This window comes from Empidonax traillii, unplaced genomic scaffold (genome assembly GCF_003031625.1).
Source record: "Empidonax traillii isolate 1590-97213 ecotype Southwest subspecies unplaced genomic scaffold, ASM303162v1 scaffold331:size1191723, whole genome shotgun sequence".
NCBI lineage: Eukaryota > Metazoa > Chordata > Aves > Passeriformes > Tyrannidae > Empidonax > Empidonax traillii.
In genome coordinates this window covers 689,402-707,758 of record NW_020955524.1, presented here as the reverse complement: position 1 = coordinate 707,758, position 18,357 = coordinate 689,402, and the positions used below count along the sequence as shown (strand labels likewise).

Sequence of the window (18,357 nt, the reverse complement as noted above, 5' to 3'; positions counted from 1 at the left end):
GCCCTCCTGCTTACTGATGCTGAAGAATTACTAAAATAAAAAAAAACCCTAAAGGTTGGTTTGTGCAAATGAACATGACTAAATAATTCCCTTGACAGATGTAAAGCCCAAAATAAGAATTCTGTGTTCTTACTGCTTTAGCAGGATGATTTCTTAAAATATGAGCACATTGGTTGAAATAAGAAAAAAAGAACTGTAAAAGTGAATAACAGCTATGAACGGAAAAAGATGGATTTGATAGCAGTGATTTAAGCAAGGAGCCAGGAATTGCAGAAGACTAGTTAAAAAACTGTTAAAGAACAGGAAATCTATGTAAGCAAAAAAGCAAGGCATTTACAAGGATACTAGAAAGAACAGGAATAACAATAGGAATTAGTATACTGTCACTGATGCAGAAAAAATACTTTAGGAGAAGATTCATGTGATGGAAATACAGCAGGCAGTGATAATAGAACATTTCAGCAGAAACTCACAAGGATGTTAAAACAACAACTACCAAAGTTATGGGTTTTTTTATTACAGTTGATCCAGATAATCTTTGATAGGGTTTTTTTTCTAAAGTAACCTGTGAGGTAAAATTAGCACTTTTTCAAAAGGTATGAGGACAAGAAGATCCAGGACAGGACAGTTAGAAAGCTAAAATGTGTCAATGTTTACATGGAGTAAACTGAAAGACTGGGTATTTAGGATACATTATCTCAGATAAAAAATATTGGACTACGTCAGGAGGAGTCAACTAACAGTTAAAGGAAGGCCATGGCAATTAATGCCACTTAGCATTAGATTACAGAAAAAGATACCCTCAAACTGCCTTGACCTCTTTTCTTGTGCAGTTACAGGTTTGACTGATAAAAATAATAGTGCAGAAGTAGATGGCTGTGTGCACTGCGAGACTGTATCCCCACGACAGAACTGAAGAAAATAGAATAATGCAAAAATCAACATGGCACATATTTAAATGGGTTAGAAAGTGGGTAATTATAGAGATCATGTTGTTAAAGTAAATGCAGAATCTTCATGAAGTATCTTTCTAGAGGAGTCTTGCATGGATCTTTCCTCGTCTGTGCTAATTACCATTTATTGCTGCCTGGTGAGAAAGTGTATATAGTCATTATTTGTAAGGAAAACAGGCTGAGAGACAGAGACAAGTCATTGTTCCGGGACGACGGGGGTTTTATAGAAGTAGGTGTGAGCAAACACTGTCTGTACATGGTGAGAAATCGTGTCATACATTTGGGATCAAAGAAGGTAGGCTGTGCTTATGTAGTGTGGGATCCTCTCCTGGGCAACAGTAGAGTCTGAAAAAGGTTTGAGACACGATTTTTTGGCAGGATTGATGCTGTAGCTAAGGCTTACAGAGTGGGATGTCTCTGGGATAAAGAAACAGAAAAATACAACAAAAGTATATGGTTTATAGATTGATGGTAAAACTACCAAGTGAATGCTCTCTCTACTTCCAACACACTTCAAAAAGCTATTGGAAATCCTGCAGTGACTCAGAAAAATGCCAGGAAAACAACTCAAGGCTGCAAAACATGCCCTTGTATTGAGAAATTTGGAAATATGGTTTAGTTTGTCAAGGGGAAGATTATAGGGAAAATTCCTTAAACAATTGAGAGAGAAATTTGATGAGTATTTTGTAAAAGTGGAATTTTTTTTTTTTCCAATCAGAAAGCAGTCTCCAGAGGTATTTTGGCTCTTACTATGACAGCCAACTTTTACTTCCAAGATTGCATTTTCCTAAAGTTTCCATTCAACTCCGTCAGAAAAGGTAAACTAAGGAAAATGTTTCTTTTCAGTGTTTGAGAACACTGGTTGGGCACACAGGCGGAGTGTGGTCATCACAAATGAGGGACAATATCATCATCAGTGGATCTACAGACAGAACGCTGAAGGTTTGGAACGCTGAGACTGGCGAATGCATACACACCTTGTACGGTCACACCTCCACCGTGCGCTGCATGCATCTCCACGAGAAAAGGTACGGCTTTGCCCAGAACCACAGCCACTGCTTCGCCTGTAACTCACACACTTGTGTTCACAGAAAATGCTCTTCTTAAACTTGGGTGCCTCATCCAGCATTGAGTGAAACGCAAACCAGGCGAAACACAAATCAACACGAGGGAGGAGATGATTAATAGAAGCAAAGGCATAAGGATACTAAATGAAGAACTGAAAATTGAGTCATGTACTTCAAAAAGTCACATTCTGCGTTATTTCAAAGCTAATTCTTTGTTAAACTGTGATCCAGTCTCCCACACTGAGTAATTCCTCCTTTTGTCAGTGCTACAAACTTCTACTCATTTTAAACAAGTGACTTTTGAAGTATTGTCACTGCAGTATTTTATTATTTGAATTTTAACTGATTATAACAGAATATTTGCAATAGTAAACCACGTCTTGATTCAACAAACATTTGCAAAGCTCTGTTACTTGACTGTGGTATGGAGGTATTGACAGAGAGCTTGTTGGTTGCATTTCTTTTTCGAAGAATGATGAGTTTTTTCCCTTATAAATTCCATTAATATTAATTCCTTCTAATTTCTGTTCCTGCCTAAAAAAGCTTTTAATAGTATAAATTGAAAAAAAAAAAAAGTCAAGCAGAATAACTGTTTCTTTATTAAAAGTAAAACTTCTAAAGATCTTTATTGAATTGTTACAATTAGTTAACTCAGTCATTAAAACAGAATGCTCATAGCACTGGCTGGAGCTTAGCGTGTTCATAAATTTTCATAGATAGATACAACAGTCCGCAGAATTATGGCATCATTTTGCTGTTCAGGAACGAAGTGGCTTTTTAAATACTGATTGCTAATTATATCAAATAGACATATCCTGAGGAGGTAAGTAGAGCAAGGAAGAAGAACACTCCAGTCATTTGAGACCTTAGTAAAATGTCATGCCAAGCCTGAATCTTCAGTGGCTGGTGGACTAATGCTATCTAATGTCCCAAATTATGACTCATAACTGATGTATACCCAAGTGTAATTGTTTTAATACTTTAATGTCCAATGCTAAGTACAGGACGGGTTTTTCTTGTTCCTCCAGAGTGGTCAGTGGGTCTCGAGATGCTACGCTGAGAGTTTGGGACATAGAGACGGGCCAGTGTTTACACGTTCTGATGGGCCACGTAGCTGCAGTTCGGTGCGTTCAATATGATGGCAGAAGGGTTGTAAGTGGTGCATATGATTTTATGGTCAAAGTGTGGGATCCAGAGACAGAGACCTGTCTGCACACACTGCAAGGGCATACTAACAGAGTCTACTCGTTACAGGTATGTGATTTTCATCTGCTGCCTTAGTTTCCTTAAGTAACATTTAAAGTCAGTTTATTTCACCTTGTTTATTAAATTGTGGGTACCTACTCCAGAATTATACAGACCACAGGAATATAGAGGCGTCTGTGATAAGCCCCTCTTTCATTTTGTTACACTAGATATATGTTGTCTTCATTTAGAAACTGAGATGTTTTAGAGTAGAATTTTTTTCTTAAAGGACCAAGTACAATAAAGCCCAAATCTTTATATCATCAAGTAATGTTGTTTTGTTGGTAGATGGGTTGTTTGGTTGGGATTTTTTTTTAAATCTTGCATGTATTACGGAGCTATGTTTTTGCTTTACCCAAGAAATTCTAAACTTACTACCTTAAATAAAGGATATAGTAATTGAAAATGCAAAAAATACCCCATTGTGTTAATATTCTGAGTCATGGAGATCTGTTTATCCTCATTTTCTAGTCCTATCTTCCAGTTCCAAACTATAATTCATGGTAAGGCTGAACCTAAGATTTTGGATCCTGTGTAAAACGCCAGCCTTCTACTTCCTCTTTTCTGAGTAGGGGCAGATGGGCAGCTGTGAGGCTTTTTCAACAGAAATGTGTTAATGTAGGTGCAGGTTATTATGCTGCTGCATCTCTCTATTGCCTACCAGTTACCCACAAAGCTGGCAAAGATACACACAGACCTCATGTCTCAGGTCTTCTTACCTCTACTAACCAAAAAAAAATCCTATTCATTCATAGAGTCAAAGCATCACTTCCAGGCATTGAAAGGCAAAAGAAATTAATTTCATGCTTGTGCCTGTTCTCACCACAATCTGGCAGGACTTGAAAAAGAAATTAACAAAGACAGTTCAAAATTGGGAAATGGCATTCAGCATGTAACTGCTCTGGTTTGTGGCTCAGAAAATGAAGCTCAGTGCTAGAGACATTTTTCATAAAGTGTGTATTTCATAACATGTATCTCACCATAATATATTACATATGAACAAAGTACCTAATTGGTTTCCTTTCTCAAAAATAGGTAGCAAAATTTATCAAAATCTACAGCCATTCCCTTACATCGATATGATGAGGAGCCTTCTCTAGACAAGCAGCAAGGAAGTTAAAAATGCTGTGCTACCTACCTATCTCTCAAAAATATTCTGAAGATTCCATTTCATATAGGGCAGTTTGGGAACAGTAGATGTTATTCTGCCTTATCTTCACCAGCGACTCTTGTTTTGGCTTATGAATATTTATGTCTTGCTCCTGATACTGTAGTAATAATGGATCAAATAATTGGGTTGTGTTACACACCGATATGTTCTGAAACTAATGGGAGAGGGGTGAGGGAAGGCAGGCTGGAGACTACAGGTGTTTACAGTTTTGAACAAAAAGATTCTTTAAAATTGCCTGGTGGCTCCTGCCCTTTGGCCTGCAATCGCCCCAAACGGTAGAACTCCCATAAATAAAATAATCAGGTGGAATAAGCCAGTCCTCCCTCCCTATCCCTGCTCCATGGCAGGTTCTGTCATGCCTCGATATTTCCCCATTTGTAGACCTTATGCAGCAGTTGAAGACTACTGAACATGTTGACTTTTCTTTCTCTGCTGTCTATCTTTGTTTGAGGTATTCCACAGATTCTGATGGTTCATGTGTAGCAGTTGATCCAAACCATTGTTTCCCTGTAACAACATCAGTTTGTCTTTATGCCCAGCCTTAAAGCTCGCTTTCTGAATACCTTATGTAGATGGAATGCAATTAGTTTGTGGGAAAGGAGAAAAGAATTCAAAATTTGTTACATCAATCTGGTTTAGTTCTTTTTAGGAAAGAAAAACATTCTGTAGTGTTTCCACCCAAGTCTGCTAGGCTACTTGGCACTCCTCGTCTTTTTATCTGAACTCAAATTAGTTCACATCCTCTTTTGAAAACAGGGAGCCCAAAACAGAGTCCAGTCAAAGTGCTTACTGGAGGTGAAAAGTTATTTTATATGTGTTACATTCAAATATCAGAGGGTCTTTTTTAGTATATTTTCACCAGAAATGCAATGCATGCAGCAGATAAGCAGTCTGTATGTGCCAGTTGCTCTCTATGTTCTTTTGAACCTAGGTGCCATTCTCAACCATGTTTGACTGCAGAGATCAAACATATTAGTTTTCTGCAGGTTTTATAAAAAGAAGCAGCTTCAGATAGTCGAGTTCCTTTAACTGGCTTGGTTCTTTGCAGTTATCAGGTACCAGTCAGTCCACATGGACAAATAGTGTCATAGTGCCTTAACCATAACAAACACTCATGCCCAATCTTCCTTCTCACAAGTTACAGCTGTACCTTTATTCATTCCCCTCCAAACTCAGATCTTCACAGTTTTTATTCGACTTCTACACTGTTTGCTTTGGGTCAGTTCTGCTGTTTCAAATGTCACCCAAATCCTAATGAAAATAGTAAATGCCAGACCTCTCCGGAACTCTTTTCTGATATCTCCAATAGTACTGTGAACAAAGTTCTGAATGGAATAGTATCCCTGCCTCCCATTTGCCTCCCTCTTTGTGAAAATACAACCAAGACATTTGCTGTTTCATGTGGCTTTTTATTCTGTTACAGAAAAAAACCCATATTGGTTAAGATCATTTTCCCAAAAATGCTCCTACTTACTGCATTACTAAGGGCTTACAAGTTCCTTCTGGAAATTGAAGTTATTGAAGTGATTGATCCATAATTCCTCATCTTCCATCATCCTCTCCTTCAGTAAAGAAATTAATTGTATTTGCCATCTGAAGCTTGTCTGTCTTCCCTGGGTTCTCAAAGATAGCAGCAGATGTCTCTGAGATTGTCTTAAAACAACTTGCCTTATGTGATTTCCCCCCTCCATTCTAGCAAAAGCGTGTGCTCAGTTGTTAGTGGTGTTAGTGCTGTGAGCCTACACTCAGATGGCTGAGGACTGAAGCAAAGAAAGTTAAATAGCTGGCCTCACTTGGTGTTTCCTTCCTGCTGTGGATAAATGAGCTTTTTTTTTGTTGTTTGTATGTTTGTTTTTGGCCTTCCTCGTGGTGTGGTTTTTTGGTTGGCGTTTTTTTTTTTACAGAATAGTATAATGGGTCTTGCTAGTTTTATCTTGTTCTGTGCCCTGCCTTTCTGTTTTTGTCCCAGTGGGCTCTTTTATACAGATCTGTTCATCTAGTTTCTACTTTTTGTACAATTCCTTGTGCTTTAGCCAAGTGGGTCTTGGTAATTTACTACACTTCCTATCTTTACTTCACACAAGGATAGTTTGTGCTTTTAAGAAAGTGCCAACTATCCTGACCTCTTCTTCCCCTCAGAGAATAGATATATAAAAACCACATGGGAAGAAAGTCTTTTTTTTTTTTTAAGTATTCCTCCTTGAAGCCCACTGGTTTTATTCTACTGCTTTTTTCCTTTTTTGAGGACTCCTATGTCATTGTTACTATAACTCAGGTTACTTTCTACCTTTCTATTCCCTACATGTTTAGTCCTCTTGGTCAAAAGTGTTTCATATCTTAGCCTATATGCCTTTCCCTACAATGACTAGAGAGTTAAAAGTTCCTTACTGTACACAATTAGGATTATAAAATGTCTAAACCCCCCATTTTTCCATTACATTCCTTCCATTTTTCTGTGTTTTGACTTCTGTGTGGATGATTCTGTACTAATGTTGTTGCCCTTCTCCAGCTGAAACTCCCTCTGACTTGTAAAAAGCAGGGTTGCCTTGTTAATTGTCTGTATTAGGGAAGCTAGGTTCTCTTACTGTTGCACACTGCACTGGAGTCAGGATTCTGCTGTGTTTAAAGGAGTTGTATTACATTTAAAAGACCAAGTGGTTCAGAGTCTCTTTTTGAACCATGTACTTGATAGCCCATATGTTTACATCAGGAAATTACACTGACCATGAGTCCCCCTTCTCTGGTATCAAAACATGCCCATCTCTACTTAGACTGAATTCTTACTTTGTAATGCAGTTTCCGAATATGTACAGTATCTCACCTTGCATTTAGTGAACTAAATGCTTAATAGCTTTCTTCGTAAGATCCTAATATAATTGTTTGTAATAGATTTACCTTTCTTGTAGTTTGATGGTATCCATGTGGTGAGTGGATCTCTTGACACTTCCATCCGAGTTTGGGATGTGGAGACAGGCAACTGCATTCACACTCTAACAGGCCACCAGTCACTCACAAGTGGAATGGAACTCAAGGACAATATACTTGTGTCTGGGAATGCCGATTCTACGGTCAAAATCTGGGACATTAAAACAGGACAATGTTTACAGACATTGCAAGGTAAGCTTAAACTACGTTCATGTAAATCAAGCAGCCTGCAGTAATCTATGCTGCAGATTCTAATAAAAAAAGCCTTAAAAATAATTACATGCAAAGAAGCAAGCACTGACCACTTACAGCTGAAATACTTTTCTGATGACAGTTGTATGATCCTTTTCTGAACAAGAAGAACAAAATTTATTTAATCTAATCTATTCAAATCACTTGCCTATTATGAAAGGCAGATGGTCTGGACTGATAGCAATTTGCTATGGGTATATTAGCCTAATAAGCCACAGAAATATGTAGGAAATTACATCTCAAAACAGTCAGTCAATGTATTTACTTAGGGGTCACTTGCGTGTTTCAAAGCCTACTGATTAATTGGATTGGGAGGCAAAGTACACTGTCTGTTGCAATAAATCAAGAGATGCAAGTGGAAGATGTTTTCTTTATTTCAGTAAGAAGAAAGCCTCTTGTTTGCATTTTGACAGTTGCCACTCAGGCATCATGCACACTAACTCATGGTTTTGTTTCTCCCCACAAAAAAGATCTTATATCCTTCCCATACATCATATGCAGCATCCCTGGCTGGACCAGAAAATTAAATTTCCCTGTAAAACAAACTCTGCTGTTTTAACAGTATCTATTTATGTGTCAGTATGTAACTGTCAGTATTTACTGATGGAGTAATCTCATAGAAGCTCTTCAAAGGAGCTTGGAGACGAACTCTTACAGCAGTCACCTCACTCTAGATGGCTAAGTTCATATTCATGAATGTCCAAGAGCACATTTGCCCTACTGTTTGTATACAACACAGTGAGGTCACTGAAACAAAGAAGGAAATTCTGGGGAATTTTTCTATACCTGCCTTCACTTTTTGAAACTATGGCAGGGCTTCTGTACCTTTTAACGTACAAAACCAGGAGTTACAATAGATAGTTCTATAATAGTTGTAATAGATAAAAACACCTATTTGCAAATAGCTAGGTATTTATTCTAGATGCAGTGCTGTCTGCCATTGCTTTCTAATTAATTACAAATAAAAATGTTTTTGTTTGCTATTACAGGTCCCAACAAGCATCAGAGTGCTGTGACCTGTTTACAGTTCAACAAGAACTTTGTAATTACCAGCTCAGATGATGGGACTGTAAAACTTTGGGACTTGAAAACGGGTGAATTTATCCGAAATCTAGTCACATTGGAGAGTGGGGGAAGTGGAGGCGTCGTGTGGCGAATCAGAGCTTCTAACACAAAGCTGGTGTGTGCGGTTGGGAGCCGCAATGGGACTGAGGAAACAAAGCTGCTGGTGTTGGACTTTGACGTCGATATGAAGTGAAGGGCAGAAAGATGAATTTGTCCAAACGTGTAGACGATGTTCTCCTTTCCCTCCCCCTTGAAAAAAAAAAAAAAAGAAAAAAAAGAAAAAGGAAAAAATCCCTTGTCCTTGGTGGTGCAGGATGTTGCCTTGGGGCAACAGATCCTAAAGACCTACAGACTACGAAGGAGAAGACAAAGATGACAAACTATAACTGACAAGAGAGGCTTTTGCTGTCTCGTCACATAAAAAGGCTACACTTACAACCGGGGCAGCTTTGCAAAAATCCAACTTTTGAAATGAAACCAGGTGCAATTAATTTCTTTACTTTCCTCCAACTGCTCCTTGAGCAACTTGGAGTGAAAAAAAAAAAAAAGTTACAGTTCTTGTTAACAAGTTATTTTACCACAAAGATCTTGAAATCAGCTGCACAAGCGAGCCTGCTCGTGCACCCCTGGGCCACCCTGGGTCCCGGCAGCCCCTCCGAGCAACGCGCTGTCCCTTAGCCCCGCTCTGAGCAGGGGGTTGGACTGGACCTCCAAGGTCCCTTCCAACCTCTGTGAGCAGTCACTGGTTGACTTTCAAAAACTAGAGAGCATCTGCAATGAAAAAAAAAACAAACAAAAACAAAGAGTCCATTCCTGGTGTGGAAAAGCTAAAATATTACTGTGAATTGTTTTGTACAGTTTTATCAGAGCTTTTTCTTTTTTTCTTTTATTCCTCTTTTTTTTTTTTGCCAACCATTGCCAATGTCAATCACAGTATTAGCCTCTGTTTAATCTATTTACTGTTGCTTCCATCTACACTCTTCAACGCATAAGTTGCTCTGAGGTGGCAAGTTGTCCTGGGTTTTGAGAGTCCTCTGATGGATTTAATTCGCAATGCTGGTGCTAGAAGTAGGTCTTCAATTACGGGATTGTTGTCCCACCCCTGTACTGTATTCCCAGTGGCCAAACTTATTTATGCTGCTAAATGAAAGAAAGAAAAGCAAATTATTTTTTTTTATTTTTTTTTCTGCTGTGACGTTTTAGTCCCAGACTGAATTCCAAATTTGCTCTAGTTTGGTTACAGAAAAAGACTTTTTGCCACTGAAACTTGAGCCAACTGTGCCTCTAAGAGGCTGAGAGTGGAAGAGTTTCAGACAATTAAGAGTGAAGTTTGCCTGCAAATAAAGAATTGAGTGTGTGTGCAAAGCTTATTTTCTTTTTTCTGGGCAAAAATTAAAACACATTCCTTGGAACAAAGCTATTGCAGCCTGTTCTGTGGGGAAATTTTTCTTTGTGAGGGCTGTGGTGAATGGAATGAACATACATTAAAAAAAAACTGACAAAATTTTTTAAAAATATTATAAAATACAAAAATTAAAATAAAGTTGCTGGTCAGTCTTAGTGTTTTACAGTATTTGAGAAAAAAAACAACTGTTACAGTTATTGCTGGGAGGAACTGACAGAGCAAAAACTTACGTTTTTGTAAAGATGTCACATGCAAGCAAAATGAGAAACGAGAGTCAAATGGTTTGCCTCATTCTCCAAGAGCCACAACTCAAGCTGAACTGTGAAAGTGGTTTAACACTGTATTCTAGGCGATCTTTTTTCCTCCTTTTTTTTTTTTTTTTGTTTTTGTTTTTGTTTTATTTATAGTCTGATTTAAAACAATCAGATTCCAGTTGGTTAATTTTAGTTATGTAACAACCTGACATGATGGAGGAAAACAACCTTTAAAGGGATTGTGTCTATGGTTTGATTCACTTAGAAATTTTATTTTCTTATAACTTAAGTGCAATAAAATGTGTTTTTTCATGTTAGTATGTCTTTTATTATTATTATTATTATTATTATTATTATTATTATTATTTTCTAGTTGTTAATTTAATGTCATGTATCCTATAAAGGGTAAAGCAAGTCAAGTTGCTCAGCTTACTGGCAGAAGCTAAAATATGTCGCAGGACTTTTTCTATAACCCTTCCACAAACAGGTGCGCAAGTGTCCTCTCCTTCAGTTGCCATACAGGATTTGTCACGTGGGTTTCCCCAAACGTGCAGGAAAGACATTAGCTCCCTATCACTAAGAATGTGTCAGGACTTTACTCTGGAGGGAGTTAGCTATAAAAAGCTGCTCAAGTACATAAAAAACTTCTTCCGATAGCATCTTGTTACTGCATCTTAAATTGAAACTTGATGTTTATTATTTATGGATTTCAATCAGTTGATTACATTTGACAGCAAAGAATAAATGCATAAATACAACTAAAATCAAAGGTGGGATTGTTGGAGAGCTTCAAATAAAGCTTCTGACGAGAGAAAAAAAAAGAAAACACAAACCAAAAAACATCATTCCACATCAGTCCAACAGCAGTTTTATCAGTGCCCTGAAACCAAGGTAAGTCATCATCTGTCTCAGAAACTTAGCACTTGAGTGTCAGTTTCTCTCTCAAATCTCCTTGACCAAAATCATTGTTTTCTTCTGTGTAAGCTTTTCTGTCAGGGCATAGCATTTGCTTGTTTGTGACAGCTTTTCCCTGTGGAAAGCTGTCATTAAAGAAAACCAAACCAAAACATTAGAGAATACATGGATGGAAAAGAAAAATATTTATATACTTACACATCTATGACTGTGCTATTGAAATGTAGTTCCAATCCCTACATTATGCAAAACAAGCAATGGTGAAGGATCATGCTTCCATCTGGCCTCTAGAGATTAAAAAGCCATCCGAACTGACTGAGCAGCTCCAAATCGTAAAAATCTGTTCATTGAGTTAGTGCTTAAGGACAAAACCCTTGCAGCAAGCACTGACTATGTAGAAGCTATGATTGTCTTGTTATTTAGGTAAAAACAATTAAAGAGCTAATCCTTTCCTAAAATGACAGTGAAAGATTGCCAGGACTTTGTTTTGTTCTGCTGAGAATGCAGGCCAAGACTGAGCCCCCCTGATAAGAGAAGGTACGTCAGTGTGGGCTGAAGTACTTGTGAGAGGGGATGGAAGAAGGAGGATAAAAATATGAATATTTAATGCAGGGAACAGAGCAATAGCTTTTAAGATTATGTAATTTTCTCCCCGTGATTTGTAGAAATTGCAACAACGTGTTTTCAAAGAGCAAAGGCGCTGGCCTGATGGTGCAGGAGAATGAGAGATTTATGAGTAATGCGCTGGAGGGCAGAAATACAAATCGGGGCGGAAGAGTGAAATGACAGAAGAGGAAGACTAACAAATCCAAATCAGTTCAAGGTGTACAATCAGTTCAAGTACACTTCAAGCAGCCAATATGACCAGGAGGAAAATGTGCTTAACCAGAATTGAGAAGTTTTCTGGTTGACAGTAGTTCCAACACTATCTTATGTTCAAATTAACACAGAATAACTTCAACTTGTTAAGCAAACCTTCTTTCATCACAGATTTATGTTCAAAAAAATTACTGGTTGCAAAGTCAGGATATGATTGACTGTCACATTAAATACAAAAAACAACACAGTACTTAAAAAAGCTTTTTCCATTCAATAAAACAACTTCACAAAGTTAATTGTGTTAGCGCTTCAGACTTCTAATTTTGTGAAGTCTGTTTAGGTTTGTAAGAGTTGCTTATGAGCTATCTGAACAATGTAGCTCAGTAAGCAGAAATTCCTTCATTTAAGTGACAGCATTTCAAAGATGGGCCTGCAGTAAACGCGCCACGTGTAAGAAACTGTTCGAGCACCTTTTCTTTGCAGTCTCCTTATTACCCCCCTTTTGCAGGCATACTCACCGTAACGCAGTTCACTTACTATGAGGTCTTCAGTTTGGCAGCACGTGCTCCAAGTGAGACTTTAGGAAGCATCTTCATTCTGTGTAATTAAATTTTGATTTTAAGGTGGATGGAGTGTTTTTGGGATTTTTAACAAAAGCATTTAAGAATACTGGTATAAGACTATAACAGCTTTATGTTCTCAATACACAGGCACTTCTTGAATCCAGTGGCTTAGTCATCATAGGCTATGTCAAAATACCTGCAGCTATCCTACAGAGAAAACAGCAGTAGTGTTTCTGATGTCTCTACCCTCTGGTTTTCATGCTGATTCCCCTCTTTCTTTTAGTTTTAGCCCCAGGAAGAGCTTCCTTATTTTCTCTCGTATCTGAAACCAAGTCAACAGTATTAACGTTTTCTTTTATTAGGTATTAATTCTTAGTGGACCTTGATTTTAGCTAACAGTAAGTTAGAATTAGTTTGCCACTTTCTCCAAAACCCTGTTTCTATGGTCTCAATTTACTTATTTGAGAGACAGGATCAGACATTTAACAGCTGTGTCTACATCAGTTTGTAGTACAGATCAGCAGCTTTCCCAGCAGAACCCACTGGTGCCTCGGAGCCCACAAACAGGATTCCTGCAGGGTGTAACTAAATCTGGAGCAGCTCTCCGGGAGCACACCCCAGGCATTCAAGCCATTAGAGGAGAATGTGAAACCAAACCAAGACTAGTCTAACACCTCAAAAATACATTCATGTGGACATTAAGTCTTCAAGACAGTTCTGCTGCTACTACACAGCACTAATTGCTGGTTTGGGTATAACCGTCAGCCAAATCCTCTCCCACATCACCCCTGGCTCCTCATTCATAATCAGCAACCAGCACCCATCTAAACAAAATCTGCCAACTTCAGAATTGTTGCCAGAGAAAAAAGTTCAGATGCCCTCAACTCTTTGAGCCCTCAACTCTTTTCAACCTGCTTACGGACAGGTTCTTCTGATCAGCTTATGGAATCCAATTAAAAAAATACAAATCTTTCAGAATCAGTCTGGCCAAAGTTTCCTAAGTAAGTCAACATTTGGATTGTTCAGAAAAAGAACTCATGAAACTCTGTAACTGGGCAAAAGAACCAAATTATAATAAAATAAAAAAGAAAAACTTGCCAGTAATTACTTGTGTCACTCTGAGAAACAACAGTTTGTTACTTACAAGATAATAGTCAAGCCATACCAACGAATAAACCTTTAATAAAAGTGAAAATATTACTTTCTTTCCATCTTCTGCCATTTTATCTATAAGCTTGCTTCCTCACATTGTGCAAAGATACGCATGCTGTGTAATGATATTTAGCATTTTATGATGATATATGATGCTTATGATTACACATGAAGTATACGATCTATATGATATACACCAAACTTCATCTAAAAATGGCATATACAACTTTTCAAACACCTCTTCAAGCATCAGTGCAGGTTTATAAATACAACAGATGTTTTAGCGTAAAAGCTGTTCCAGATCCCTTCTGAGAGGGAGTCTGACAAACTAGGTTGTCACCAAAAAGTCGGCAGCCAGTGCAGGTTCTTGTTCCCTGTTCAGATTGCCAACTGGCCCCTGCAGCTGCAGCGGCACTTCAGAGAAAAGAAATGGTGCATTGTGCTACCACAAGTACGAGCTGCTGAGGGGAAATGCTGCAGCACTCTGTGTGACTGCAGTCGCCTAAGAACCAATGGCTCTATGCCCATGGATACTGCATTGCTCTAGCCCAGCTGGGGCATAAGAGTCCTATAAAAGCATAACTTAGCTAGGACAAAATCTCCCCAAGAACGAGAGATGAAAGAAATCATTAATCACAGCAGTTGCCAATCCAGCAATAGTTCTAAATTACAGACTATACAAGACAACTGAGACTTCGCCAAAGGCATCTTCCAGCTCACTTTTGTCCTCACATCTGCCTCGCTTAGATCCAGCTTCAACTACCTGATCCCTACTGACAAACTGATCTTGTCTGACCTTACGTAGTAGCAATAGTTTTGGTGAAAGATAAATTGAGCTTTTTGTCTTTCTTCTGCATCTCTCTGCTGCTGGAACCTACACTGTACATTTTGCCGCTTTCTGCACAGGGACAGCACAACCTCAAGTCCAACACTGAGTGCTCCAAAGTAGTACATGAAGATGGCAAGACATCATTCATCCCAGAGCGAGAGATTCATCATCAGTGTTGCTAAAATGATTCCCAGCCTGCGTCTAGACTGAAAATAATGTTCTAGACCTCATGCAAGTAGGTAAGTTTCAAGTCAATTTCAATTCCTTAGTTTTTCAGTCGTGCCTACAAAATAAGCACATCCCAAGAAGCTTCACAGTTTAAGTAGGATCATGAGTCTTGCTGCCTGGAAGCTGGGAGAGACCATGGTCACAGGACAGTGAAAAAACATGGAAGGCCTATGTAAGCTGTATCAGAAATGACACATGAAATTCAGAGAAAGGCAGGAAACAAGAATTTTGGGCTTTTTCTGCCCAAGAGATCATATTTTTATGTCCTACAATGGCTACTGTGGGGCATTTCATCATTGTCATCAACAAAGCACAGGAGTAAGGTTTTTAATGAAGCCGTTAGTCAGGCTGCCCTGTAATTGAGGATAGGACCAACCCTGTTAGCTCTGACTCACATGAACTTCTCTTACCTAGGGCAGTTGTTTGATGGGAAGTTGAATGAAATGCCCCCGGACCTCCTTTCTGTCTGGTTCCTCATGTCTGAGATGCAGGTTTTGCAGGGTGCTTATAGTGCACTATTTGAGAGTGCTTTGTTCTTTTAATTTAAAACAGGAAACATGGAATGTAGAAGCTCCAAAAACTTCAAAGGCAGTTTCCACTGCCAAAGGAGTTGCATTTCAACTCAAGTTCATTCTCTAGATTAAATATTCAAATCTGACAGTGTGAGAAGATGCTCACACCTTCGAGAGGATTGATGATTTCTAAGCGACAGGATTCAGATTATGGCTGTAAATACCAGTGTGGTAAACTGAGCAGTACAACTCTTCCTAAATGGGAGTTTTATTTCAAGCTCCTCAGTTTGAAATGAATTTCTAAAAATACCACAGCTTTACAGATGCACAAAGAATATAAAACATGTTTCCTTTACCCTGATATACAGAAGATCTGAGTACTCCATTCCCCTCTCTTTTCCAACTGTCATTTGCTTTTAAGTTTCCTGATACATTTCATTGCTGATTGTAAATGTTCACATTATTATAGTTTGGAAAAAGGAAGAACTCAAAAGCTGCAGATTAGACAGGGCTCCAAAAATGTGCCTGCAGACAATTTGTTTGCTTTGGTGTTCCTCCTGTCAATTCTCAGTTGACAGAAGTGAATGTTCCAATTAACTAGTATACACATTTTTCCAAATAAACAAGTTTTACAGAAACATTTCTCTGTTGGTGTTTCTATTGTGACTTAGCACATGCTTTAGGCATGCACTGTATGCTTGTCTATACTATTCTACTGCCACACTTCAAATACCCAGTTTCACCCAAAACAACATAGTAACACTATGTTCCTTGTGTCCAACCTTCAGTCTCACACACATTTTTAGATTTCAAAACCAGATGACTGATCTGTCTGGATTCCCCTGTTCATGGGAAGTCATTTACAAGCAGAACCAACCCTGAATACCTCACCGTTTGTCACTGTTGGCCATATGGCACAATAGGGACAACTCAGGGCAGAGGAGCAGTAAGATGAAGGAATGCTCTGGGTGAGATGCCACTAAGGTGTCCATCTGTTACTGTGGTTAAATGGAATATGGCCCCACCAAACCCATAGGTCTCCAATTTTATTTGAAAAATTCAAGATTACAGCTTAAATTTAAAATGGCTCAAACTACATATTAATTTCTATACATGAACATCTTGAAACACTGAGAGTTTTACATATTTAAAAAAAGACTTGACAACTAAATAATCTTTGTTTTCCTCTATTTGCTTGTGGTATTTTCTCTTTTTTTTTTTTACACTTGCACTTCAATTTCCTTATGTTTCCCTTCCTCCTTTGTCCTGTTCCCTATGTTTTTCTTTACATGTTTTACCATTCATGTCCCTATTTTCCACATTTTTTAATCTTCCTCATCTCTCCCCATTCGCAAACATCTCTGCTTAGAACTGTCATAGCCAGCTCTCCTCTCTTTCTTCCTTCCAAGATCTGAGCTGGCGAGCTGGAGCCTTTTTCACACCATTCCACACATATAAGACATACAGGAGGTACATCAGCCAGCTGAGAAGCAAATATAGAACACTTAGAAAAATCCATTCCTTTGTCTGCTTCACCATGTTAGTTAGAAGCATGTCTGCTTCTAATGCTGGTCTACCCACAGTCCACAAATGACTCAGATGGTCCAACAGCAATACGATCGTGCCCTCTTAAGCACAGCCTGGTCTACCACCAATTCCATGAACAACTGAGCAACAAGCATTGCCTGATTCAATACTCATCAGGCATCCTCTCCTATGCTTTCTGCCAAAAGTTAGTATTTTCTTTAAAAATCATATGTTTTCTTGCTCCTTAAGAAATCCAGTGTGTAAAGGCAATTTTGAAAACATTCCTCATTATGAAACACGGTTGAGACGTGGTTTTCTAAATCTGTGAAGTATTTAGAAGTTAGTTTTGGTAACGCGTCTCCAGACAGATTCACCTCTGGACAGAAACTGATCATCCCAACAGATGCCTGTTTTGCAAAGCTCTGTATAAATATGAATTTGAGGCTATAAATGAACCTATATTCCAAACTTAACAACAGTGGCTGATATTCCTTCCGGTCCTACCAACACAGCGCAGCTGGGATAGCACAGTCTGTCAGGGTATGTTAGGAATAATGTATAAACCACGTCTAAAACAATCTAGTGCACACTGCTCACTAATTCTTAATATGCAGTGACAGCATATGCAATAAAAGCTCCAGAGCTATCGTAGGATGTGTCTGCATAGCAGGTATACTATCCTGCCACTGCTGAAATTTTACTGTTCTATCCAATTGACAAAAGCCAGGGACATCCAGCACTTCTTTGAGACTTGGTTTCTGCAAAGTGTTAAACCAATGCAACTTCATTCAAAAGGATAAGCAACTATTAAGAAGGACACAGTGTCCAAAGCACCAAAGTCAGAGATAAGACATCCTCATCTTTGCAGAAGAAAAAGCAGTAAAAACAAACAAACAAAACCCACACAACAACAAGAAGCCAAGCCAACAAAACTCAAACCCAAATCCCCCATATCTTTTATGGCCTGAATTCATTTCACCTTAATGATACTCTTAACTTTTGCAGGTAACCTCCTCTCCTTGTAAATGTATTCTCACTCAGTACACAGCCCAAATTTTGTATATACTACACTCACAGACTGCACGATTGCATTTACTCAGCGAGAAAGATAGATAGGATTTGCCTCACAATTTTGTTTTTATTTTTGCTCGTTCTATTCAAGCATTTTGCTCTTGCTTGTTGTTTTACAAACAGAGCAGAAGAGCAACTACCATGCTTCCCCACGGCTTGAACAAGGCTGACAATAGATGAGTGTTTATCCTTTCCAGGCTGAAGGAACTCTGGATCAGAAAAAATAAGTTAGATTTAGACAGAGCTTCAAAGTTCAAAAAGCAGGAGATGTGACTAGTACTGTATCTCCAACGCCTGAGGCAAAGAAGCCTTCCCCGTTGACAACGAGACTAGTGCCCCATACAGCCAACAAGAACCACACCACACAGCATTCAAAGGCACCTAAACCTGGTTGTAAAGGGTGC

At 38.6% G+C, this 18,357-nt stretch overlaps 1 protein-coding gene across 3 annotated transcripts in view; it reads left to right on the top strand.

The window, feature by feature from the left end:
* The window catches only part of FBXW7 (F-box and WD repeat domain containing 7), a 181,866-nt gene extending 171,212 nt beyond the window's left edge, over positions 1 to 10,654 (top strand). For all 3 annotated transcript variants that reach the window (XM_027891812.1, XM_027891814.1, XM_027891813.1), the window contains 4 exons: positions 1,800 to 1,981; positions 3,049 to 3,274; positions 7,343 to 7,553; positions 8,603 to 10,654. In XM_027891812.1, coding sequence (XP_027747613.1) covers positions 1,800 to 1,981; positions 3,049 to 3,274; positions 7,343 to 7,553; positions 8,603 to 8,871 — 888 coding nt within the window. In that variant the 3' untranslated portion in view covers positions 8,872 to 10,654. The remainder of the gene's footprint in view (positions 1 to 1,799; positions 1,982 to 3,048; positions 3,275 to 7,342; positions 7,554 to 8,602) is intronic.
* Positions 10,655 to 18,357: the final 7,703 nt, after the last annotated feature.